The sequence below is a fragment of the Dipteris shenzhenensis genome, chromosome 11, assembly GCF_047967505.1.
Source record: "Dipteris shenzhenensis isolate YYH24624 ecotype China chromosome 11, Dip_SZ_1.0, whole genome shotgun sequence".
Lineage (NCBI taxonomy): Eukaryota > Viridiplantae > Streptophyta > Polypodiopsida > Gleicheniales > Dipteridaceae > Dipteris > Dipteris shenzhenensis.
Window position 1 is genome coordinate 5,490,077 of NC_141606.1, and position 27,004 is coordinate 5,517,080.

Genomic DNA, 27,004 nt, shown 5'->3' on the forward strand with positions numbered 1-27,004 from the left:
CTTGGGTGCATCATGCAAGGACTGAAATAGATTTCTGTGGGACCAATGGGTCATAGAATGTGAAACTGACAGCCTCATCGTGCTTCAACGGATTGTAGTGGCAAGTCACAAGAAATGCCCACTCATCATGAGCCATATGGTCTGCCTCATGGCTGCTAGGGGCATTTGTAACTGCAAGACCTTGCTGCTGGTTTTTCTTTTCTGAAGCAATGCGCTTCTTACACACTAAGATGTCATCTCCTGGCTTCCTGCAATAATTACCCGCTTTATTTTCTTCTTCCCATCAGCTGGGGTAGAAGAGGATGAGGTACAAGGAGGCTTGGGCTTGTTGAAATGCTTTCTTCCCTTGCCTTTGCTTTTGTGATCTGTGGTGAAGGCTTGATCTGCATTAATGGAAGTAGCTTGGTTTTGACGACTCTTATCCTCCTGTAAGAGTAGGGAAACAAGCTCATTGAAGGTGTAGCGGTTGGGGTTACCCATGGCCATTAACTCAAAGATCGTAGCAAAGCCCTGATATGAATTAAGTAGGCCATCCAATGTGGTAGATACCACATGAGAATTTGGCAAAATCTCATCAACATTGATGAGCTGCTCTCTCAAGTCTTTGACCAGTTGAGTATGCTGTCTGCTTTGTTCATCTTCACATTGTCCAACTGTCTATACATAAAAGCAACCTTGGCCTCATTTCAAATCTGATATAGATTGGCCAAAGTGTCCCATGTTGCCATGGCTGCCTTGCAAGACCGAATGTGAGGTATAACAACCCTCTTGCTAGACATTGCAATCAAAGCATATGCATGTGTGTCACTTTGAACCTAGCGTATCTATTCTGGCGTGGGAGGCACTGCGAACTGCCGTACAGCTGTGCCAACTGCACGTGCAAATTGCTGCACAGTCCCCGTACGTGCATCTTGTATTGTGCCAGCCGTACAAGTCGCCGTACCGGCATTCCGTACTACCGCATTCAGGCCGTACCTGCTCGCTGCACATTGTCTGTACAGTCGTACTGTACGGACTGTTGCAGGTTTTTTGAGCAAGGCATTTTTGCAGGGTGATTGTTTGCAGAGTCTTCTTTGCAAGTGGACTTTGGAAGGTGTTCTTGGCAGGCATTCGTGCAGAGAGCCATTGTTTGGCCTGCATTCTGGGAGCAAATTTGGGGCTTTTAGTTGATTTGCCCCTTTCAGGTGCAATTTCTTGTAGAAATTTGGGGCTTTTGCATTTTGGATGCAATCTGGTAGTTGAAAGAGCATTTGGGATCATGGAGGTTAAGGGTTGAGGAACTAAGGGTTTAGGGGGAGCATAGGAGTGGGAGAGGAATTTGCAAGCAGTTTTGGACTCAGTGTGAGTCAAATTGCAGATCTTTGCCACTTTGCAGATTTTTGGGCATATGCAGAGCATTGTGGTGCGTTTCAAGCCTTCGATAGGCTGTGATAGTAATTGTCACTATGGGCAGAATTTTTTGGCAGACGTTGGTTGTGCATTTTACATCCCAGGAAGGGATTTTACTTGTCTAGTTTGCTGCGTTTTTCTGACAGAAATGGCTCAGAACAACCCCAATGAGGTGTTTGGAGTCCTCACACAGGAGGATAAGTTGGATGGCACCAACTACTCCTTGTGGAGTTTTATGGTTTGCAGCAGCTTGGTTGGCAGACATCTCTGGAATTATGTTAATGGAGATGAGGCAAGGCCAGAATCTGTGGCTACACGTGTCACTCCTACAGCTAGAGGCCAAGGTAGAGGTCAAGATGCAGCACAAGTAATTGGAGCAGCTGCTACTGGTCATATTTGATGATGCTAAGTGTGCAGTCAGAGACAAAGAGAATGACTATGCTTTGATGTTGTATGGCACTTTGTATTGGGGTCTTTTTCAGCTTGACATTAATGAGAAAAGATCCAATCTTGCACTCTTAGTGAGCACTCCCACTGTTGCGATGTAGAATGCGGAGTTATGGCATGCCAGAGATGGGAACATGAGCTATGGCAGCTTGATGACACTTCAGAAGCATGCTATGGTTGATGCATTGCCTCCTTTGGAGTCACCTCCTTCTCATGCATGTGAGGGTTGCATCCTTGGCAAGATGCATAGATTTTCTTTTAAGAAGGATGGTGCAGTAAGAGCTACTCGTAAATTACAGCTCATGCACAGTGATGTTTGTAGTCCCATGAGGACACCTGCTTTTGGTGGTTATCTCTATTATGTTACATTCATAGATGACTTCACCAATTAGACTTAGGTCTATGGTCTTAAGGCAAAATCTGAAGTGTTTATGCATTTCAAACACTTTGTGGTTATGGTTGAAAATGAGACAAGACTCAAGGTACAGACACTTCGCACAGATAGAGGGGGGGAGTATATGTCTCATGAGTTTGAGGCATTTTCGAAGGAGAAAGGCATCACGCATCAGCTTACAGTGGGACTTACGCCTCAGCAAAATGGCAAAGCTAAGCGCAAGAATCGCACTCTTATGGAGATGGATAGATGCATGCTTACTAGTAAGAAGTTGCCTCATAGGTTTTGGCTTGAAGCCCTCATGTGTGCAAATTATGTTTTGAATCGGGCTCCAACAAAGGCTTTGAAGACAATCACTCCCTATGAGGCATGGCATGGGAGAAAGCCTTCAGTGGATCACTTCAGAGTCTTTGGTTGTGTCGCATATGTCCACGTGCCTGTGGACTTTCAACATAAGTTGTCAGAGAAGGCACTTAAGTGTATTTTTGTTGGTCATAACACGTTGAGAGAGCTAGCAACCCCGTAAGTCTCAAAATATATGCAAAATCAGCATAGGATGCTTGGGGGATTTGAAAAAAAAATATGGGTAGCAAGCACTTTCAGGGTGTCGTATCTTAGAAACCAGCTGTATGGTTTGAAATTGCATGGAGAGTCAGTTGAGATCCATCTCACTTTGGTCAAAGACATTGGTGAGCAGTTGGCTGTCATTGGGGAGGAGGTGAAGGGCATTCTCTCACCCTCATTAGTAGTTGAGCTTGTAGCTTGACAATGTTTATAACTTGTTCAACATGATGAGCAGAAGTCCAACTCAAGGTGTCCACGTTCACAGAGCTGAGTGTGTTTAGAATCCTAGGGAGGTGAGGAGCATGCGTTTGCTTTAAGAAACAAGTGGAAGAGAAGGCCATCCAGATACAGTGGCAACTCAAGCAAATAAAAAGGTTTTAGAATTGGAAAGCCAGCTCTACATGGCTCTCCAACTCAAGGGATGTGGACCAACTAGTGATCACAAACATTCCTAAGGTGTACTGAAGTAGATTTTGAGACACAAAAGTATTGCAGTGAAGCTAAGCAACAAAGGATAAAATATCTATCTTGAATTCAAAAGATACATTACTAGTGGTGGATATCTCTTGAATTCAAAAGATACATTACTGGTGGTAGATAGCTCAAAAACTTGCAGATGTTACAAGACACTTCCTAGACACAATGATCTTGTAAGCTTCTAGAATTGTCATGTAGCATTTTTTGTCACCAGTGACAGAATTTATTGCAAGTAGAATTTCTATTTGATTACATGTTGGGCAATGTAAAATACGTGCATTTTTTCCAGCCAATGGATTCATAGCATGTCGGGCTTTGATGTTCCCTCGGTTCTTCTTTTACACTTTATGTCATGAGCTTGAATAGGCAGTTTCAACATTCGAAGAAGGAAGGCGAAAGTGAATGATGTGTCGACATTCGTAAGCACAAACTGTTTTGAGCAAATTAGTATTAGTCATTTGACCATGCATGTTGCATGACTTGGCTGGCTCTTGTTGTTTATTCGTGTGTAATGCAAATATGGTTTGAGTTAACCTATCTGTCAAAATATATAAGTCTTCTTTCTGCATTGCAGGCAAGGAGAATATCTGCAAAGCTTGAGCTTTACAAAAAATTCACAAATTCCTTGGCTATGGTCGTGATCATGTCAATAGCTTGGATTGGCTATGAGGTGCGTTGTCAAACTTCCTATCCTTGATTTGTTTTACAGTGTATGTAATTCATTTTATGGATGGAGAAAGGACGAGGGGCCTACAATCTGACAAGGAAAAGATTTAGATCAACGCTCATAAAAAAGAACTTGGCTGATGCTTATTTTACAGGGTTCTTGGCAAGTTGTTATACATCGCCTGGTGAGTAATAGTCTTAGCAAAGCTGTATTGTAATTTACCCTTCACCTCCCGTAAATTGGTGCCGGTGGGTAAATTGCAAGGCAGCTTTGCTAAAACCAGTACTAATAAGTGATTTATCCCGTCATTAACCCTATACAAATAAACATCACTCAACTTCTTTTTTATGTGCTTATTGACACAAGGATAACAGTCTGTGGGGCAATTTATTAAGGCTGGTCTGATAACTCTTGGTGTAAGCAATTTTAATGTTCAATACGACCATCTCATTGCATTTTTAAGCTTTTGTACCATCCCTTGTGTACTGGAATTAGCAGCTCTAAAACTTCTGAACTTTGCAGCTGTTTTTCAAGGCCACAGATCCCTTCGGTGAGCGATGGCAAAACGAATGGATCATATCATCTTTTTGGAATGTGATCACTTTCATTCTTTTATGTGTGATCTGTACATTGTGGGCTCCTTCAAAGAATGCTACACGGTAAACTAGCCAACCTTTGTGTTTACTTGGTTGCTTGTTGTTTTAAAATGAAGGTGTGGCTGTGATTACAAACTGGTTACTGTAAATGAATGGATGATCACAAGCAGGGACAAAAAATGTGAACTGGTGACAAAAAATGCTACATGACAATTCTAGAAGTCTACATATGGTGGCAAAAAATGCTACTCCATGATCTTGTTGAAATAAATACTAGTAATTTTAAATCACAAATAGTAATGAGGGTGGGAATAATTGACACAAGTAGTGGAGTTGAATCATGAGCAAGCATAGCTTACTGCTTTTTGGCATGCCCCTTCATCTAGTTGGCATACCTCCCCTTTTTGATTTGTTGATGGCTTCTCTGCTTTCCTTCAGCAAGTGTTGGAAGGCAACGAGTTAATAGAGTCAGGGAATAGCACTCTGGTACACCATCAGATGATTTTTGGTGTGTTCTAGAAAGGGTTGGGTGTAAGCAATTTCAGGAGGCTGACAAGACAGTTGCATCATCACTCAATGGCATGATTTCAAAATTTTTTTGGCAGTTATGCATATTCCGAAGAAGTCCAGGAGGATTTTGATATGGAAGAGACCATTGCCTTGACAACTGTAGGGGCAAACTCCCCCACAGCTGTAGAAATGGACAAGGAAAAGAGGGTTATAAAAACGGACGTGTTCAGGCTCGAGGAAAATGATGGGGAGGACAAGATAGAGTAATGATAAGTTATCTGTCAAGCAGATGGTGGTTCTGCTGTTTGAAATGTTTCTAATTTTTGGATGATTATCATTAGCATGAATCCCATTGATTATGAAACTCTTATTAGCATGAATCCCATTGCTTGTGGGCCTATAGAGTCTGAGGATACAAACAATTATGTTCATGTACAATAGTCTTCTGTATTGGTCCATCTCCTCCAGATATGTTCAGAACAAGTGCCACACGATTGAGAGCGTATCTCTCTTTCACTACATTCCTTACTGGCGAGAGGCTAGAAATGTCCTCCAGAAATGTTCAGAACAAGTGCCACAAGATTGAGAGTGTCTCTTTCACTACATTCCTTGCTCGCGAGAGGCTATATGTGTGAGAGAGTAGCTTCTGTAAAATGCTTGCACTACCGGCGACTTCTTGAAGGCTTTGATATTCAAGTTTTTGTATGTAACTGCTTGTCAACACATAGCATGTAAGCGTTGTTATATCTTTGTATGCATATCTGCACAACCCGCACATAGGCACAAGAAAACATGTATACCTGCAAGAATGTATGAACATGAGGCAGCCATGTTTGATACTGACTGTTTTCTTGCAGAATATGCACATGCAGTACTGATGATTCTTGCTTTATGGTTCATAAAGTGGATATAAGTTAATCATTCGGTGGTTGGGAAATTTTATGTTACTGGTGAAAAACAAATCTTAAAGATGGTTTGATGAAAAGACACTGTTGTCTTCATCCTTCTCTTATTGAGATAGAAGTGAGATCCATCGAAGTATGCAAGCATTTGATATGTGAGTTTACAAGCTTATATGTCTAGTGGTGGGGTATCGCTTGCCTTAAGTGATGTGGGAAGGGGATGTCTTTTTGTTGGTATTAGGGTTCATATGCTCATGGTTCATGTGATTATGGGATCATCATGATAATATAAATTTTGCTAAAACAATTAGTAATCGTAGTATTCTCTTTGTGTTTTAAATTTACAATTGGTAAAAGATGCTAATGTTTTTAGAAATAAAATTCACACATTTTTAAAGTCGTTCTAAAATTTGCAATGCATGATTGAGAAAAGAAGAGAAACCCAATTTGAATTTTGTGCTAATATTGTGTTGTATAAAGTGTTAGTATAGGTCTATGTACCTTGGGAATATTTTGAACACAAGAATGTTGATGCTATAAAGGTAACCTTTGTTGCATCCTCATAGCTTGTATATGAAGAATGTTTGTATTGCTCGTTTTTATTTCATGCTATGTACACATCCATCGAACCATTTATATTTCAAATGGCTAGGAAAAACATTCCTTGGATAGACTTGACATCTCTAGAGAAATGTCTCTCTCTCTCTCTCTCTCTCTCTCTCCCCCCCCACTTTTTTCCTACCCCCAGTTAGTCTCTAAAATCAAGGATCTTGTTCACACAAAAGTGCAAATAATAAAGAATGAAGTTGTTGTAGAGGTGGATATAAATCGAGATTCATGATGAGATTAAGGAGCATGAAACCAAACATAGCAAAGCATTGAAATCAAGGTAGGAGGCCTTATTGAAAGTCGGTTTAACTAGGATATGTGCATAGCACACATCAAAGCAGCCACCCCTAGTAGTGAATAAGCAAAAGAAGACAAAGGAGACAGCTCCCAACAACTAATATTCGTGATGTTGGAGGACATGTTTCATTTATATGTAGTATATGAATCAAGCTTCTTTGCCAATTTGGCAGGTTGAAAGAGGCCAAGATGTGAATAGTCGAAGAACTCACGTAGCTCAACTGAACCAAAAGGTGACAAAATTAGCCAAGGTTAACACTATTAGGGACGATGGAAAATGGGTCATATATGTTGAGGACATGGCTCTCGTTAAGGAGGTAAGTGTAGTCTCAAAACAGTATAAATCTTATTCGTGAAAAAATATGTATTTTTTAATTGGAATATGGTCATGTTGGTACTAAAAAAGATTGGGATTCTACGAGAAACCTAAATCTCATGTAGTGAAGGAGGGGGGAGGGAGGGGTTCACTCATTACATACAAACATGGCACATGGGTTAAATAAGAGGGGTTTTTTAATAGTAAAATTTTATTAAAATATTTTTATTAAAAGGCCTGTTAAATCGTGATACAAGGGGGAAAGAGCACTTAAGGTTTTGTAAAAAAAGGGTCCGTTTTAAAGCCTTAGGATTTACAGACAAGGGGTTTTAATGATATTCCTAGAACGAACACATATAGAGGGTTTTCAAGTGTATCATCTAGTCTTGGAACACAATGTGTGCTTGTGGTTCATCCAAGGTCATGCTTATGTGAGTGTACACAACCATTCCTCTTCACCACCTCTTTGAGGCAGGGCCAAGGTGGAGCTACCCCTTTGTGACAGTCCCTCCTTGTGCGGGGTCCGGTGCAAGCGGTTGAAATGGATTTGTGGCATTGGGTGACGAGGCCATGCAAGGGTGGTTCGTTCCCTCACGAGGTGGTAGTTTGCGAACGAATTGCTCGTAGGGGCATATGTAGAGATCAGGCTAGCAAGGGGTGCTGCTGTGCTCCCCTAGATTGAAACATGAACCTCAGATCAAGTAAGGCTACTTGTCAAATTTAAGAATATCATTAAGTAGAGGAAAAGAAACGCACAAGGATTTTCCTAGTAGTGGTAAATGGATCGGAAAGAGCCTAGCTTGACAATCATGTGGGCTCACCACGCAAATTGTAATCTAGGGAGGGGTCATTTGCAAAGGTATAGGTCCATCGCACTCAAGGGTAAGAGCTGTTAGAAATCGACCGACAGATGGTATGCACGACGGAAGACTGATAGAATAGCTAGGGATTGGAATCACAAACTTCTTAAACTTATATGCATCAAATAGATGTATAGACTCATCAATAAACAATGATCCAGCCAGACATAGAAACCACCAAAACAATATATTTTTGTCCAAAGCTATGGACACAATATAGAAGAGATAGATCCAAAGCCCCACTAGAGCATGGTCCTTTGATCTTACCACAAGGTACTTCTACTATCTGTTGGATATCTCTAAACTTGGGCCCGCGTGCTCCACCTCGGCGAGCGTATGTAGACTCTCCGTCTAGATCCCTTCCACCTTGCTATCTGCAAACCAGCCTAGGTGGACTGCCAATGAGTGAGCTAAGTCTGCAGGTCTCCAGCTAAGTTCACCTTCAAGATGAGGCCCAATTGGTGTTGTTGGTGTTGCTCCTTTCTGCACCTCAAAGGTTGCTCCAAAAGATGATTTATGAGGGCACAAGGCCCTCCCTTTTATAGAGGTTGAGCCCTCCAAAATTGGCCGACCAGTAGGGGAATTTGTACCAACTCCCCCTGGCCGACTTTATATAAGCAACCCTATATAAGGGCCCTTTGTTTGCCCCTTTGAACTGCTGCCAGGCCCCAAGGCTAGCCCCCATTGGGCCGCACCCTTGGGCACATCTATGGCCAGGTGGCTGGCCCACCATAGCTTCCACCTCTACCCCTTTGCTACACCTATGTGTGGCCTACTTCTAGGCCCTGTTGTTGCAAGCCAAGACCGTGCCCACGACCCTCGCCATGCTGTCGTATTGGTCCACACCTATCCTGCCATGTTGCTCTTCAAGAACCTCCATGCTACTCTTCAAGAATCGCCTTCAGCTAGGGCAAATCCATGGCTATGTGCCCTTGCCATCTCTCCTGTATGATGACGCCATCTGATGCAGCCACCCACGAGGGTCCGTCCAATTACCTCTTTCTTTCTCTGATCTTTGCCCCCATGGCAGCCATGCTGCTGCTCATGTGGCATTCTCTCAGTGGTTCACCCCCCATGCTCTCCTCATATGGGGGCTTACTGAAGGAGGTAACCTTTCCAACACCCCCTCTCATTGACACATCTAGTTGGCCTAATGCCAACATCTCTCATGTGTGATGATGCCACCTGATGCAACCACAAGGGTCCCTCTTAGTACCTCTTTTTTTGTCTGATCTCTGCCCCTATGGCACCCATGCTACTACTCATGTGGCATTCTCTCAATTTCCAAGTTCTATCCCTTTTATGCTCTCCCCATGTGGGGCTTATAGATGGGGAGGTGACCTTTCCAACAAGAGCCTCATCGATCTTGGAGGTTGTTGCTTTGTCGACGAGTCCAACTGTTTGGAAACGCAACCCTGTGGGTGGTAAATCATGTGGCATTCTCTCAATTCCCAAGTTCATCCCTTTTATGCTCTCCTCATGTGGGGGCTTATAGATGGGGAGGTGACCTTTCCAACAAGAGCCTCATCGATCTTGGAGGTTGTTGCTCTGTCGGCGAGTCCAACTGTTTGGAAATGCAACCGTGTGGGTGGTAAATTCCATCCAAGGCTAAATCTGTGCAAAAGATGAAAAACAAACGAGTACTGCCCTGGAAAGATGAAAAGGACTTTGAATTAGAGCTAAAAAGTGTTTGAAATTGTTGGAAAGAATGCGAATGCAGGTTGCAGATCCGTTGCTCAGCGCAGGGCGTTGGTGAGTGAAGGATGGTGTGATAGGACAAAAGCGGTCTTTTGATGGCATGCATATATCATTGCATCGGCCGAGGCATGAAGCATGCACCACTTTGTGGCAAGCTTACATGCACTTGTGTGCTCGAGGTGTTGGCATTTTGGCTTTCCATCTAACCTGTCTTAACACATGGATCAAGGAGTCTAACATGTACAGGTGCTGAACCCATGTAGGTGCAAGGAACCTGAAAGGTGGGACTCCCTCACAAGGTGCACCATTAGTTGACCATGATCTTGAGTGAAATGTTTGAGTGGGAGCGTACCTGTTGGGACGCAAAAAAGGGTAAACTATGCCTGCATAGGGTGAACTACGCCTGAGTAGGGTGAAGTGAGAGGAAACCCTAGTGGACACTCTATATTGATAATACTGACGTGCCAATTGTTTGTTCAACTTGGGCATAGGGGCATAAGACTGATCACACCATCTAGTAGCTGATTCCTTTGAAGTTTTCCTCAGCATAGTTGGAGCTCATTACACAATTTTATTGGGTAAAGCAAATGATTAGAGGCATCAAGGGAAGCTCCAAATAGTCCACTTTTTGTAAGCAAAATTGGCGATGCGGGATCAACCAAAAGTTGGACTACGGTGCCAAAGTACGTGCTAACATAGGTCCCAAAAAGGAGTTGGTTGATTAAGACAACAAGATGGTGGTCATGGAAGTCAAAATTCTCTAACGAGTCTGTTACACCTTACCTACCATGTTGAGCTTGACTCTCGGTGGTGGCACAAAAGATTGCAACACATTTGTGACTTGGGAGATGTATCTAGAATAAGTGGGACTTCTATCACGAGTGAAATACCAATTCTTTTACCATTATTTACTTACTTCTTTATTTTGATCTCTTCAAGTGTATCTGTGCACTTATCCTAGTAGAAGACATTGTTAGTGTTAAGGAATTTGAAGCTAGAAGTGTCAAAAAATTTACCATAAGGATAACTAGCTTGTGGCAGCCAAGCATTCATAGTGACGTTTCTTTTTTATCCTTCAATGTTGGCTCTTCTTATCCTTCAATGTTGGCTCTTTTTATCCTTCAATGTTGGCTCTTCTTATCATTGGAAGTAGAATTCAACAAGTGTTGAATTGTTCACCACTAATAGGGATGTGAGCTAGGTGTAGACCATTGTGAGGCATGTTAGTTTTATCCCGCACAACACTTGAACCCACCTCTAGGCTCCTTCATCACATCCCCTCCCCCTGCATGCATGTGCAACACCTCAACCGAGTCCCCCACCCACACACTCCCTTCCCTGTCCCCCCTGCCCCTTGCTAGGATACGCAACAAACCCCCAACCCACGCTCCCCTTTTTGGAATCCACTACCCCTAACACTCCACTTCGTCCATCGCTTGTTGTGTGCATGCATGGACTCCCATCCCTGCAATCCCCCTTCCCTTTTGTGCACATGTGTGACACCCACTCCCGCTTCTGTCCATGCACCCCACCCCAATCCCCCTAACATCGCTCCTCCTTACACCCCTCCCATCACTCCCCCTAACCCCCTTGCATGCATGCATGACTCCCCCTTGGATGCATGTGCACCCCCACTCATGTGCTTGTGCAACACATGTCCCCTCTTGGGCACATGCCCTTCTACCCCCCCCCTCTCTCCCCCATGTATGCATGTGCAAACATCCCCCCTTGTGCTCATGGGTGACCCTGCCCCTATGACCCTGCCCCTCTTGTATGCATGCACAACCCCTTAGCCTTGCGCACATGTGCAACACCCCACCGCCTTTGTGTGCATGTGCAATTCTTACCCCCCCTTCCCCTCCCCCCTTGCGTGCATGCCACCCACCTGTGTGCACAACTCCTTCCCCCCCCAATTCCCATTCCCACCTCCCAGTGCCAAAAGTGCCCAATTAATAAGGCTGAACATCTTAAGTTAGGTTGCTTGCTACATTTGATAGTGATTCCACCTATCAAATGGTAAAGTACGTCCATGGAATTTATTATTGATTTACCAAGAACACATAGAAGGCACAACTTTGTGTGGATAATAGTTGAATGATTGACCAAGATTTTCCATTTCCTTCCAACAAGACAAAATGGGAAAACCACTGAATTAGCAAGATTGTTTATTGAATCAGTCTTTAGGTTATACAATTAATTTTGTTAGTGTCTAGGATGGTAGGTCTGATAGCCCATTTTGGAGGATTGTCTTTCAAAATTTGCAAACTAAGTTGAATATGCGTACGTTTTATTATCCATAATCAAATGGTCAAATAGAACGAGTCAACCCTAGAAGAAATGTTATGTGCTTATGCTCGTAAACCCCAAGCAATATTTAACCACCCCAACTCATTTTGATAGTGTTGAAGGGGCATGCGCACACACACACATGCTGACATAGATGCACATGTGTGTGTGCATGTAGGCATGCAAGCACGCATGCACAATCACATCATCTAATTGCTCTTGTGCTAGCAAGTCATCTAGACAATGCACAATCACTCGTCTTGTTTTTCACCTTGGCTATTCATAGACCTGCCCTTCGTGAGTATTTTCTTTGGTTGCTTCCCAAATACTCTATTCTACCAGCTTCACTCCTTCCAGACCACGTTTTGGCTCATTGGATTTCCTATGTCATTTGTAGTGCAGCTACACACTCACACACAACTCTCATACTTGCACTAAGTCCCTGTGTTCCGCCTCAGTATTTGGTGATATAACTCCTTTCTAGCCTTATCTCACTTTCTTCTCTTACCTCAATATTCTTTGTAGTACGAGACCCGTGGCCACTTCTTGAACAGTTCATCTATTCTTATCTCATTGGTTGGCTAGACCCAAGCCTCTCAAGAAAAAAAATTTGGTTCTCTTTAGCCATTGTATTGAGGCTCTTCAAGCGTAGGCTGGTTTGTCATCTACGTTGGCCACACCTTCTCCTGTGCATTTGGTTTGGTTAAAGCCTTTACATACTACTTATATATATACGTGTGTGTGTGTGTGTGTGTGTGTGTGTGTGTGTGTGTGGATGTTCATTTACATGTGTGTGTGTGTGTGGATGTTCATTTACTAACAAAATCTATATCAATCCGTAAAGGATAAACACAGGCATGAAAGTACTTGACAATATTGATTCAGACAGTATAAGATTTCATTGAAAAAACAATGATAGACCAGAAGATACCATACACTACTAAAGGAGCTCCACTCAACTGCATCCATCCACATAAAAGTCATGTTAGAACAAGAAACTTTTAAAGTGGGACTACAGGCTTCTCAGCAAAGCTCCACTTGTTATCGATGTCACAATACCATACAGAACTTCTGGATAGATAAAATTAACCTTAGCTTGTGGTGCATCGTGTTGTACACCGACAATAGGCTCCATGTTGATAGAGTATGGAAATGTTCTCTCAATAACACACACCTGAGTCATGGTTTGGAACCAGTTCTATTATGATTCTATCGTTTGTAAAAAGAACCTCCAATTTTGTAAGATGTATGCCATGTAGACGGTCACTCACTTCATACACACATCCATTCTTCCACACATCATTCCATGCATGATCTATTGTATACCAAGCCAAGCAATGTTAAGATCCACATTGTAAATAAAAAACCTCGTTTAGAGAACTACGCTTTCCTTGGTGGAAGTATGCCATATGTAAATGTCAAAGTAGCATAGTATGTAAGGCAATACCCAAGATCAAAGTCAAGCCAAGATATGATACGTAGGCAAGACTTACACATAGGATCTGATACGTAATGATATGTATAAAGCATGTAGGGAAGAACTCAAGGTAACCTACCTGACGAACCAAAGGACAAAGGGAGTGTGCCAGTATAGCACTAGAAAGAGAGTGAAGATCACAGATATTTGGGCAGTATGCCTTTGTTAGATCCTCAGTAACTTGCAATATAGCCATGGTTGAGCATATGGATTACGATCTAATATGATTCCGATATAACATGTCCGAGAGCAGAAGAATCAGGCCCTATATCAGGGTAAGAAAGGGTCCAGCTAAGCATGCAAGATAGAGGAGATCATATCATAGTAGTCTACAAAGAAGAATCACCCCAACTTGCCTTGTGTTTAGAGGAGTGTATAGTTCGAAGCCAAGAGAGGTTGTACTCACACAGGGACTTAGACCGTGGTATGCAAAACATCAGTAGCTTAGGGACTCAAGTGATGAAGAGAACGTGATCCACCCTTGAGTATCACAAAAAGCTAATTGTCATCCCATGCATATATGCATCAAATTGTCACCTACGAATTGTAAGGCTCATACGTAAATCATAAAGCATGCTGCCATAGCTAGGAAAGAGAGAGCGTATGAGACAAAACGTCAAAAGTGGAGTCCCTACCCCTATATCTTGCTTGGTATATGCTATCTACATTGTGAGGTAGCCAAGAATCCAAGCTCATCAAGCATTGTCGCTCCTACCCAAATCGTGGGTCTTAAGAAAGCAAGGGAGATGCTTTCTACGTAAGAATACCATCCTATATATAGAGGTTATGGCACAATGAACCAACCAAGTTGAATGCCTCTACGTTATTTGTGCCACAATAGTCTACCATCATGCTATTTTCTTCTAAAAAACTTTGCAGTAGGCATTTATTTCCATGCTCATAACTATGCCCGTGTATGTCTAAGGTACTGCCCAATCCATCATTTTTTAGACAAGTCATGAAAGAACGTATGTATACCAGCGTAGGATGAATCTAAGAGCCCAACCATCATGTTTATCAGTAGATAGTTCATTTCAAACTCTTCATTCGAGATGCACAAGATATTTCGTACCAAAAATAAATTTAGCAAGGCTTACTTCCAAAGGATCGTCCATAAAGAAAGTCTATATGCCTATCAGTAGGAGGTCCATATGATCATTCCAAGACAACAAAGTTTGTGTGTGTATGTGTGTGTTTCAACCTATATTTCTACTACCCTATTTCTCATCTCTTTCCAACATCCTTGATCCAATTCAGAATCGTATAACTTTCATGTCTTTGAATCTTTCATCTCAGTATTTCATTAAAAATCTTCAATTTTTCTATTTCTCTTTATAAGAAACACACCCTCCAATTCCAAGTCCTACTGTTCCCCATTTAATTGGATCAGAGAATATTATATATCATTAGATTGGCATTGCTGCAAGTAAAGGTTCAATAATATTAGTAACTAAAAATAATTTCGGAGGGGGGGTTCAAGATGTTCTGATTCCCCCATTATCAATCCTTCTTCATTGTAAAAATCCTACACCATCAAATCTAATGGAAGGTGTTAAGGTAAAAATTACTATCTTTCCCAAGGACTTGTAAAATCACAGCAATAGCTATACATGACTGAGTTGATTCAAAATTCCATGTTTATAATTGACTCATACAAAGGACAATCTACTCCAAAATTCTCAGTCTTAGCCAAAAGTTGCATCCAAAATATCTACTACTACCATAAGATGAACATATGCATCCATCTATTCCACCGGTAGTATAAAGTGTGCCAATGTCATCTTCAGCAAACGTCATCCAAAAATCTGGTTGAGAAGTGTGCAACCTCACCTACATCCATCCACAAAAAGGGAAAGTTAGAACAATGACCCTTAAATGTGGGATTGCAGGCCTCCATGCCAGCACACGGTTGTTATCCCTATCACCCAACTTGCTTTGCATTTCTTCTCATAATGGTACTTGAACGTCAAGAGCATTTGTTATATGTCACTATGAATACTAAGTAAATGGTAGTAAAAAGTTTGAGTAAATGGTCATAAAAATTCTGTAAATGAGAGTGGAAAATGTTATATCAATCAAAATTATCAACTAAACATCATATTCAATATAAAGGGTGCATATCATCTTACGAGATCCACAACTTCTCTCCTGATTTACAATACTTCAAACCCACTTGCTATAATTCAATTACTTAACCTCTTAAACATATGGAAAAATAAAAGATAAAATACAAAAAATACCGTACATGGTACTGATTCTCCTTTATTGATAGAGATAGGAGTGGTGCAAAGATAAAAACTATGGCACTTGGACTCCGAGAAAATATAGTAAGAGGGTGTAAAAAATCAGTAAATGGCAGTAAACCTTCTGATCACACATATTACTCATAATAATGAAACCTGTGTGTCCTTCCTGCTGGGATCTACCCATTTGCAAGTGGTGATAAAATCTCTATTAGTATAGGCTTCAATATTCCTTCTTCCCAAGTCCACATAACAATAATAAAACCACATGATTCAATGAGAAGGACCTTATGAACAAATGGTCTCCTTCTACTGGTTCATGTGTTCTTGTGTCTACGTAGATATTAACTTATATGTGTTAATCCATTCCTCTCCTAGTTTAGCTTCATAGTGCATGCCATGGTAAGAACATGGAACTTTCGCCCTCGTGTCATCCAAGGTTACTGTCTCCTCCAAGATGTCCTTAAATGGATCGAGCAGTGACATCTCATGATTGTGCATTACCACCATCGTGCACCTCTCCTTTATCCAAACGAATAAGATGAATGTATCGCCATACTTCCAAGTCCAGGTCTCATTCACTAAGGTGGATATGAGATCTGTGTAATATCGTGACTCTCTGTAGTCTCGTAAGCCCTCCGTCATTTCGTAGGCTCTCAATCATGTGGATTCGATATTGTTTCAGCCGTATTTTAAGACTCTCTGGTTCACGGGCCTTCACTGAGTTCTCCCTGCATGCAGAGTGCGTGAGTTTTTTGGCTAAAGCGTTCCTATCATCCGCTGTGGTGTGAAAAAATGCGATGTGGCAAGCCGTTCATTGCTCCGTTGATGTATATGGAATCTACTATATACAACTCAAAGCTAATCACCAATCACTGTTTTGCTATCTCGACCGTTTCTCTACTAGAGTCCGCATTCCTAATCCAAACATGCTATCATGGAAAATGTATATTTTGCGAAGTGGGGACTAGTAAGAAAGGTCACTTTCTGTGTTCATCTTTCTACATAGGGGTGGATAAAGATGCTAAGAGGCGTAGACAGTAGTCTTACATATTACAAGAATGGTTTCGTGTGAAAATAGAGAAGTTTCTCGTCTTGGCCTCTCATCACTCCGAGTGCATTCAAGACAAAGACCATCTATTCATGGTTACGTGCATCACTTGGACTATTCGGTGCACAAGCCCTTCATCTTCGTGGCGGTCTGCTCATGATAATTAGAAATATATCAGGTTAAGAAAACACCGAGCTCACGGAGGTAGTTCCAATATCATTGCTCCAGTGCAATCAAATTATATCTCACCTCTACGTTATATCTCACCTCTACGTTAACACACGTAAGATTAGCTCTCGGAACGTCATCCATTTTCAAGACATTGGTTAATCGTATATATCAGAATGCTTTCACAAAATAAGAGGTTACTAGTCTGCGCATGCGTTCAATCTACCCTTTCATTCCCGACTGAGGAGCTCACTGGTGTCATAGGACCAGCTATCCTCACTCCTGGCATAGTGAAAAATGACGAGACAAAACATTATCTACCATGGTATAAATCATGCACAGATCGACCGTTATCTGAGGAGGGACTGGCAGATGCGGTAGTTCCCTTCAACGTCTCTGTTTACAAAGAACACACCAGTCCGAGAGGGATGATCCAATGCAGCTCTCCTGAGGCTTTTGGAGGAGCTCACTGTTATGGAACCAGTATGTCACTGCTCCACCCAACTCCGGCCAAAGACCATCAGAGAGGGGGAGGGGGAGGGAGAGAGAGAGAGAGAGAGAGAGAGAGAGAGGTTGGGTCGGACTACTGCCCATGAAGTTTGCATAGAGTTTAAACATTTCTGTGAGTTAACAGTTGTGGAAGCATACTTACCTAACCACTTTCTCAATTTCTCTAGGTCCAAGTCGCATCCAGGGAACTCGTGCTGTAAGAATCTTTTTACAAGTCTTTTACATTTGTCCCTCTTGAACCCGTTCCCTTCAAATTTCCCAATTAACTTCTTAATTTATCCAAATGCATTGAAGTCCTCTTTCTCTGTATATAATATGGGCATTTCTCAGAGAATGATAGTGGTCGGTTACTATTAGTCCAGATGAACTTACATATTGGATAATCCGGGGACTCGGTTTTATCATACTTGTTTGTCACCCGCTATTCCATTGCTTATATTGGTAACAGTAATGGACATGCTTAAGAAATTGGCTCTCACTCCTCTAGTAATACCATCCTCCCCAATTTGTTTATCCACTGTAGTATCTTTTATTTCTAGGAATTGGAGGGGGTAAATCCATAACAGGTCCATCTCATCATTCTCTTGGGCTTTGAAAAACTCCCTTGGGGAATCCACATTGATTAGCAAGATATCATCCATATATCTAAATGGGTGCTCAAAATATGATAATCTCCCCCAACCCTTTTTCGTCCATAGTTTCTTAATGAAGTTGAGCTCAAACCAATGTAAATACAAATTACGCCATAGGGGTGAGCAGGAAAATCCCATGGGTATGCCTGAGACCTGTTTATATATTTGCTCTGCCAACCTCAGATGCATGTTCTCTAAGAGCCACATATTGATCATAACACATTCCTCTTTAGACCAAGATAACATAGTTTTGCTTCTTCCATCACTCCATGAAGCTTTCCTCCTATTCTAGTTTATGTTGAGATATCTCCTTCTCCTCCCTCCATAAGCCATGTTGATGACTTCTGATATAACTTTCTTCAACCCATAATTCCCATCTAAAGGGATGTTCTCATAACACTTCCCTATGTCTGCAGTGAAGATCGAATAAATCTTATGTCGTAGATTTAATTTTACCTCATATATGGAATTGACTATCCAAAACGCACTCACATTAATGTTGGCATCCAATTTGATTCGCTCTTGGAGATCCCTAGATGCTTTTATGATGGGGTCCAAGCATGCTTGTAAAGCAATAGTAATTAACGATGCCAACTCTGAGAATACACAAAGGTGTGCATTAGTAATCCATCTGAAAGTGTTTTTGTGAGCTTTGAAAGTAGCCATTAGATATGGCAAAGTATGCAAATCCAGAGAAATATTTAAGTGAAAGTTTTGAATATCTTTGGCCAATCAGTCTAAGATGTTTGGGTTATCCACTCTTGCGAAGTCCCTGCTGGATACCCTTAGAACTGCTTGGTCATAAATGAACTTCTTGCAAATATATGCTGGAGTCGAAGCTGACTTATCTGTATAAGTAACAAGTAGGGACGTTGAGTCTCCTTATTTCCTGCATTATAGATGGTGTCCTTAAAGGATCCCAACTCCCACTATGTTTAATTTTTTCTTACCCACTAGTCTCTCCTAATAGTTACTGTAAAATACCCCAAATTCCTTCTCCTTTGGGTTTAATGTCTCGAACAGCTCCAAATTTAGTGTGATTATTTTGTCCCAGATCATATATAATACATTTAGTGTCCCATCAATATTTAACTGTTTCCTAGGGATATGTCCTAATCCCTTCTTCAAATAATCCTGCAATGTGTTCTCGATCACTATATCATTATCAATGGTACAAACATGTCCCCATTCTATATTAATGAATTTTCTAAAAGTATTACTCTCACACTAACACATAATCTCTGACCCATCTCTGAATACTATCCCGAGTTTACAAAGTAAAGATGCTAAATTACCGGAGAACTCCCAAGCAATGCTGATATCTTTTATGGAGTCAAATACATTGTCTATCTTGTGGTGATAGAAAAAGTCTATAAGAAGTTTTTTAATTGAAAACATTTCAAGTAGAGGGTTATCGAATAATGCATGTATGAAGATGCTAGATTTCTTTTCTTTATTCAACAGAATTTTCTTGTTATGTGGCAATAGCACAATACTCCTCAATCGAACATCACATACCTACCATCGATCAGTCCTTGTCATCATACAACAGGTGTCGAACAGGCAAATTCTTGTTCTTTGCATCAGTGTATGACATGGTCTTACCCCCTCTCAAGATCTTTGATGGTCATACCTGGGATTCCGAGCTATCCAAATGTACTAAACTCTCTGTTAGGGGTTGCCATTCAATCATCTTACTAGAATAATGGTCCCTAGGTGAGTAGTATGCTACTCATTTCTGTCCCCTTGTATACCCGATGCGTCCTACTGCTCTCCCTCTAGCTCGAGATCCATATGCTCTAGAGGGTAGTGTCTCCAAGGACCGAAGCATGAGTTCTCCATACGACATCACTCCTGGTGATGGTTGGGGTAACAAAGGTGCCAAAGGGTTCTTCTCCGAAATTTTCACAGCTAATAAGTCCAGTTCCCTCATGTAGTGAAATGTGAGAGAAGCTTTGTAGAATATAACCATATCACTAGCCTTCATAAATAAAAAAATCAAGATAATTAGTAACTTCATTTCCTTATGTTATGTGTATTAAAATGCCTCATTAAATGGTAATACACTATACATGCCTTCATGAATACTGAGGAAGGAGTTGAAGGCAGCTTTTAGCAACCTATTTGGAAAGAATGCTGGTAGATTGTGTAGCATATATCAAATCCCATGGTCATACCACAATGGTTGTGCTCTGCATTCCATCTTTTCTTCCATACATCTGCATTTAATAAAAGGTCTCCCAATGTTGAAGATATCATTCAGGTACTTAGGAGTCCTCCTTTCTATTTTTGAAATCCTGCTCTTACATCTCCCGAAAACACCAACTGGGGAAGGGCATCTGTCTGTAGCAAATGCTAACATAGGACAGAAGTTTGAAAGAGGATAATATTGAAGCTTTGCACTTGCCTTTTTGCTCTAATTTCAATGCTTTAGATGATTCAACAAGATCAACCAAGAAAATCCACATATTTGGTGCAAACGATGCCAATAAATTCATATCATGTAGTTCCCAAACTTTATTATCATATGCCAATAGTTCACCTTCCCAATACTCATGGAGGGAAATAAGGTTTAGTATACATCTGTGTAGCGCTCTTTTTTGGGGTGATTACCATAGCCATGAGTTGATCTGAGAATATTGTCTCTTGTACATCTTTCGATAGACCCTCAAGATCACAAAAGCTATGCTGTGTTGTGCTAGAGGCCGGACCCCTCTAGTAACGAAAAGCACTTCAGGCCCAAACTATCTTGGGTCAAAGGTCCAACTGGGGGAGGGAGATTGGAATACATGAAGAGGTTTCTCATTGTTTCCGGAGACTTCTCTGTAAATTCCACCAAAGCAATATTGTCTTCCTCCATCAATTGGTCCAAAGACAAAGATAACTGATTGATTACGCTGTATTTCCCTTTCCAATCGTTAATGGACAGCTACACGACCAACAATTTATTAGTTTCAGGATGCTCCTTGATTTCTTGCATATCTATGGTAATGATTATGTCATGGATTCTTTTATTCAGCATAGTCATAATGGCCTGGCATCCAAGTGATGGGCAGCTAGTGGATCCACATATTCAAGAGCCATCAAATCCTTGTATCACAAAGAGACCAGCTAACCAAATCCAAGTCCAACCATTAGTCATGAGATTTTTCTTACCTCACAATGATTAGGCTAGTGTGTTTCAACCTATATTTCTACTACCCTATTTCTCATCTCTTTCCAACATCCTTGATCCATTCAAAATCATATAACTCTAATGTCTTTGAATCTTTCATCTCAGTATTTCATTAAAAACCTTCAATTTTTCTATTTCTCTTTGCAGGAAACACACCCTCAAATCCCAAGTCCTATTGTTCCCCATTTAACTGGATCAGAGAATATTATATATCATTAGATTGGCATTGCTGCAAGTAAAGGTTCCATAATATTAGTAACTGAAAATAATTTCGGAAGGGGGGTTCAAGATGTTCTGATTCCCCCATTATCAATCCTTCTTCATTGTAAAAATCCTACACCATCAAATCTAATAGAAGGTGTTAAGGTAAAAATTATTGTCTTCCCCAAGGACTTGTAAAATCACAGTAATAGCTATACATGACTGAGTTGATTCAAAATTCCATGTTTATAATTGACTCATACAGAGGACAATCTACTCCAAAATTCTCAGTCTTAGCCAAAAGTTGCATCCAAAATATCTACTATTATCATAAGATGAACATATGCATCCATCTATTCTGCCGGTAGTATAAAGTGTGCCAGTGTCATCTTCAACAAACATCATCCGCAAATCTGGTTGAGAAGTGTGCCAAGTCACCTGCATCCATCCACAAAAAGGGCAAGTTAGAACAATGACCCGTAAATGTGGGACTGTAGGCCTCCATGCCAGCACACGGTTGTTATCCCTATCACCCAGCTTGCTTTGCATTTGTTCTCATAATGGCACTTGAATGTCAAGAGCATTTAGTATATGTCACTACCTACGAATACTAAGTAAATGGCAGTAAAAATTTTTAGTAAATGGTCATAAAAATCATGTAAATGACAGTGAAAAATCGTATATCAGTCAAAATTATCAATTGAACATCATATTCAATATAAAGGGTGCATATCATCTTACGAGATCCACAACTTCTCTCCTGATTTACAAACTGACTTGCTATAATTCAATTATGGTACTTAACCTCTTAAACATATAAAAAAATAAGAGATAAAATACAAAAAATAATGTACATGGTACTGATCCTCCTTTATTGATAGAGATAGGAGTGGTGCGAAGATTAAAACTATGGCACTTGGACTCCGAGAAAATATAGTAAGAGGGTGTAAAAAATCAGTAAATGGCACCTTCTGATCACACATATTACTCATAGTAATGAAACTTGTGTGTCCTTCTTGCTGGGATCTACCCATTTGCAAGTGGTGATAAAATCTCTATTAGTATAGGCTTCCGTATTCCTTCTTCCCCAAGTCCACATAACAATAATTAGTTTACTTAAAAAACCATATGATTCAATGAGAAGGGCCTTATGAACAAACGGCCTCCTTCTACTGGTTCATGTGTTCTTGCGTCTACGTAGACATTAACTTATATGTGTTAATCCATTCCTCTCCTAGTTTAGCTTCATAGTGCATGCCATGGTGAGAACATGGAACTTTCGCCCTCGTGTCATCCAAGGTTACTGTCTCCTCCGAGATGTCCTTAAATGGATCGAGTAGTGATATCTCGCGACTGTGCATTACCACCATCGTGGACCTCTCCTTTATCCAAACGAATAAGATGAACGTATCGCCATACTTCCAAGTCTAGGTCTCATTCACTAAGGTGGATATGAGATCTGTGTAATATCATGACTCTCTGTAGTCTCGTAAGCTCTCCGTCATTTCGTAGACTCTAAATCATGTGGATTCGATATTGTTTCAGCCGTATTTTAAGACTCTCTGGTTCACGGGCCTTCACTGAGTTCTCCCTGCATGCAAAGTGCGTGAGTTTTTTGGTTGAAGCGTTCCTATTATCCGCTGCGGTGTGAAAAAATGCATCGTGAGCTCTATGGCTGGCAAGCCTTTCATTGCTCCGTTGACGTATATGTAATCTATTATATACAACTCAAAGCTAATCGTAGCTTACCAATCACCGTTTCGCTCTCTCGACCATTTCCCTATTGGAGTCCTCGTTCCTAATCCAAACATGCTATCATGGAAAATGTATATTGTGCGAAGTGGGGACTAGTAAGAAAGGTCACTTTCTGTGTTCATCTTTCTACGTAGGGGTGGACAAAGACGCTAAGAGGCGTAGACAGTAGTCTTACATATTATAGGAATGGTTTCGTGTGAAATAGAGAAGTTTCTCGTCATGGCCTCTCATCACTCCAAGTGCATTCAAGACGGAGACCATCTATTCATGGTTACGTGCATCACATAATGGACTATTCGGTGCACGAGCCCTTCATCTTCGTGGCGGTCTGCTCATGACAGTTAGAAATATATCAGGTTAAGAAAACACCGAGCTCACGGAGGTAGCTCCAATATCATTGCTCCAGTGCAATCAAATTATATCTTGCCTCTATGTTAACACACGTAAGATTAGCTCTCGAAACGTCGTCCATTTTCAAGATGCTGGTTAATTGTATATATCAGAATACTTTCACAAAATAAGAGGTGCTAGTCTGCGCATGCGTTCAATCTACCCTTTCATTCCCGACTGAGGAGCTCACTGGTGTCATAGGACCAGTCTATCCTCACTCCTGGCATAGTGAAAAATGACGAGACAAAACCTTATCTACCGTGGTATAAATCTTGCACAGATCGACCGTTATCTGAGGAGGGACTCGCAGATGCGGTAGTTTCCTTCAACGTCCCTGTTTACAAAGAACACACCAGTCCAAGAGGGATGATCCAATGCAGCTCTCCCTAAGCTTTTGGAGGAGGTCACGATTATGGAACCAGTATGTCACTGCTCACTGTTATGGAACCAGTATGTCACTGCTCCTCCACCCAGCTTTGGACAAAGACAATCGTGCAGAAACAAGACCAAATTTTTCACTTCCCGCACTACTTATAATGTTGGTCTGTGTTCTCTTTTCGACCTTCACGACTTCCCTGGAGACGTTCCTCCCTTCTCAATTTCCCAATTCTTAAATTCTCCTCTTACAGAGTGAGTACTTGCTGGAGGTCGATGCGTATTCGTGCGTGTAGATTGGAGCCTGTGCACCCTTCTTGATGCATGTTATCTGACTACAGTCTTCTCAATCCCGCCAGCTCCCGTTTCTTTTGGACTCCCCTGCACTGCACCTCCTTTGGATGCTCTAGTGCTTTGGGCAATGGGGAGGACTCTCCTTCCAAGGAGGTCCTCCAGTACTTCCCTCATTTACTGGTGGTTGTGGTCCACCGCCTCCAAGCTAATGCAAATCCCTGACATTGATTCGAAATACAGTGCTATCACTATTTCGAATTAAAATCTGCCCTTAGTCTGGTGTCAATTCCCCCCTTTACTATGTGCGCATTTTCCATCACCTAAAAGTCCGAGGGGCGGTCTCCTGTCAGCTGCCATTGGCCACAGATATCTCGAGGTTTCCCCCTTAGATCCATATAGCAATTAATTGTTTCTCGATACTCCACCGCATAGTCCATTATGTCTTTTCTTGTATTTCCTATAAGGGTCTACTCGGCTAGATCTCTAACCCCATATCGCAACTCGCCTCTCCATGGGTTTAGTTCTTGTAATTTCCTCTAATTACCTTCGTGTATATCCCTCTCCATGGGTATATTTAAACATGAATAGGCATACCAAAAATATTAATATTACACCTCCCATCAGTACTAGGGGAGCCATCCTTATCCATACATAAAATATTCAAGGTACCAATATCCCTTCTACTCTCAATTATCTTGGTGTACATGTCTCGTTTCCTTCCTATAATCAAGCTCTAGTAGACCGATGTATAGATTCATTCTCTAGAGGAAGGATGTAAGCGTGTGGTGGGTGGTTTATAATATGATCTCCTAATATCCCCACTCCACTTTTTTCATATGTTCAACTCATTCCATAAGTGGATATATCTCTTTATCTATATATCTTACTAACAAATACATATTACCAATTACAAAACATCCCATTCCAAGATGATGCTTGGTGAATGTAAGGAAATGACTCTATATTTCAATCATCTTAGCTAGGCTCCACATATCCTAGTAATTGTGGTACTATTTATCCCACATTGCCACATCATACTTTACTAATCCCGAAAAACCCATAAGATTGAGGTATGTATTGATATCATCTCCACTGGGATAATGTGTGTATGTGTGTGTGTAATCACTTGCTAATACAACTCATGTACACGTTGATTTTTCCTCATTCGACTACATATATTAGGAGTAAGCATGAACATCTCTTCGGCATAAAAATGCCCTAAGTTGAGAAGAGTCCCCATAAAGATTAATGTGTTACTTAATGGGAGGATGTGTGTGTGTGTGTGTGTTTACAACACCCCTTTGCATAGTGAAAAGACAAAAGAGCGAAGCTAGATAATGAGATAGGACAAATTAACAGAAAAGTTTATACAAGTTGATGAATCCATGTTTGTAAAGGAAACTAGCAATGGGCCCTTTTGTAGACATGTCTTTGTGGAAAATGTATAGAAGTTGAGCTTGGATAAGTCCTGGCAAGCATCACTTTTATTGAGGAGGGGAGTCTGCTTACCTGCCACCATCCAATAAGAAAACATGATAAGGACCAGTTTAACTTTAGTTGGGAAGACAGGTGTCATAGACCCTCCTCCCTTGTTATCAGGGTCACAATAAATTAGAAGCTTAGCCATAAACTTAACCAGCAAAATGTAAAATATTAAGTGCAAAAAGATGGGTTTTTTTAAATTGTGGATCCAGTTGAGAGGCTAGGTAGAAGGGAAAAATAGTGAGAGAAGAAGGGGGAATTAATAAAGTTTATAGAAAAATATAGGAAAAAACAAAAGGGATTTTGTAATGTTAATAAGGTTTTTTGGAAAAAGTAAGGAAAAGAGGGATGAAGGAGAACAAAGGCCTAAATGAGGGGGAAAGGGTTGGTGGTTGGGGGTGAAGAAGAATACAAGGAATCTAGGGAGAGAAAAAATAGAAGGGGGGAATTAGCAGAGTTTTCATTAATCAAGGGAGAAGTATAAAGACGTAGAAATAGAGAAAAGGTGGGGAATGAAAATTAAAGGGGGAAGGAGATATAAAGGGAAAGAGGAAAAAAAAATTGGGCTAAAAAATGAGAGAAGAGACGGTTTTAAGGTTTGCTCAAGGATTTTTAGAAGGGGCTAGTGAGTAAGTGTATAGGGATATAGAGGTGAAAAAGTAGGTTTTAGAATGGAGGAAACAATCTACAAAAGAGAAAGTTTGCGAGAACTTATCCTAAAATTTTTGCAGAAAGAAAAGAGTTGTGTGGAAAATAACTTTTTAGTGAGAGAAACAAAATTCTAACCTAGAAAACAAGAAAATAAAGAAGGAAAAAGTGCATAGACTAAAGGGTTTTCCTAAAAGCTTTTAAAGGGAGAGAGGGGGGGAAGGGGGGGGGGGGGGGGGGAAATGAAGGGAAGAATATATATATAATTAGAGGGGGGTTTATTAAGGAGGCTATATGCTTAGAGAGGGGGGTATATTAACGAGGGGGGTTTAGTCGAGCTATATGCTTAGAGAGGGGTGTCGACATGAAGAATAAATATAACCAAAGAGGGGGGGGGGTTGTCCAAGGAATGTATGTACTAAGGGGAAAATAACCTTAGAGTGGGGGCGGGGATAGCCAAAAAAATAACTTAGAGTTAAAATGTAAGCCATGCATGTAGGCAATGAAATTGCATCCATGGTCATCTTGCGGAGCAGTGGTTGAGGAGCTTGCAATCGTAGATGTGCGAGCGGTACATGCGTAGTACCACCA

At 41.1% G+C, this 27,004-nt stretch overlaps 1 protein-coding gene across 2 annotated transcripts in view; it reads left to right on the forward strand.

Moving 5' to 3' along the window:
• The window catches only part of LOC147896531 (uncharacterized), a 35,585-nt gene extending 29,658 nt beyond the window's left edge, over nucleotides 1-5,927 (forward strand). The window contains exons 3-6 of one of the 2 annotated variants that reach the window (XR_015541756.1): nucleotides 3,846-3,941; nucleotides 4,461-4,597; nucleotides 5,140-5,380; nucleotides 5,414-5,927. Coding sequence is in view for 1 of the 2 variants with exons in the window: in XM_087381397.1 (XP_087237523.1) it covers nucleotides 3,846-3,941; nucleotides 4,461-4,597; nucleotides 5,140-5,311 (405 nt within the window). In the remaining variant the exon portion in view is untranslated. Of the gene's footprint in view, nucleotides 1-3,845; nucleotides 3,942-4,460; nucleotides 4,598-5,139 lie in introns of both variants that reach the window. The other variant, XM_087381397.1, reaches the window with a different exon arrangement.
• The last annotated feature ends 21,077 nt before the right edge of the window (nucleotides 5,928-27,004 follow it).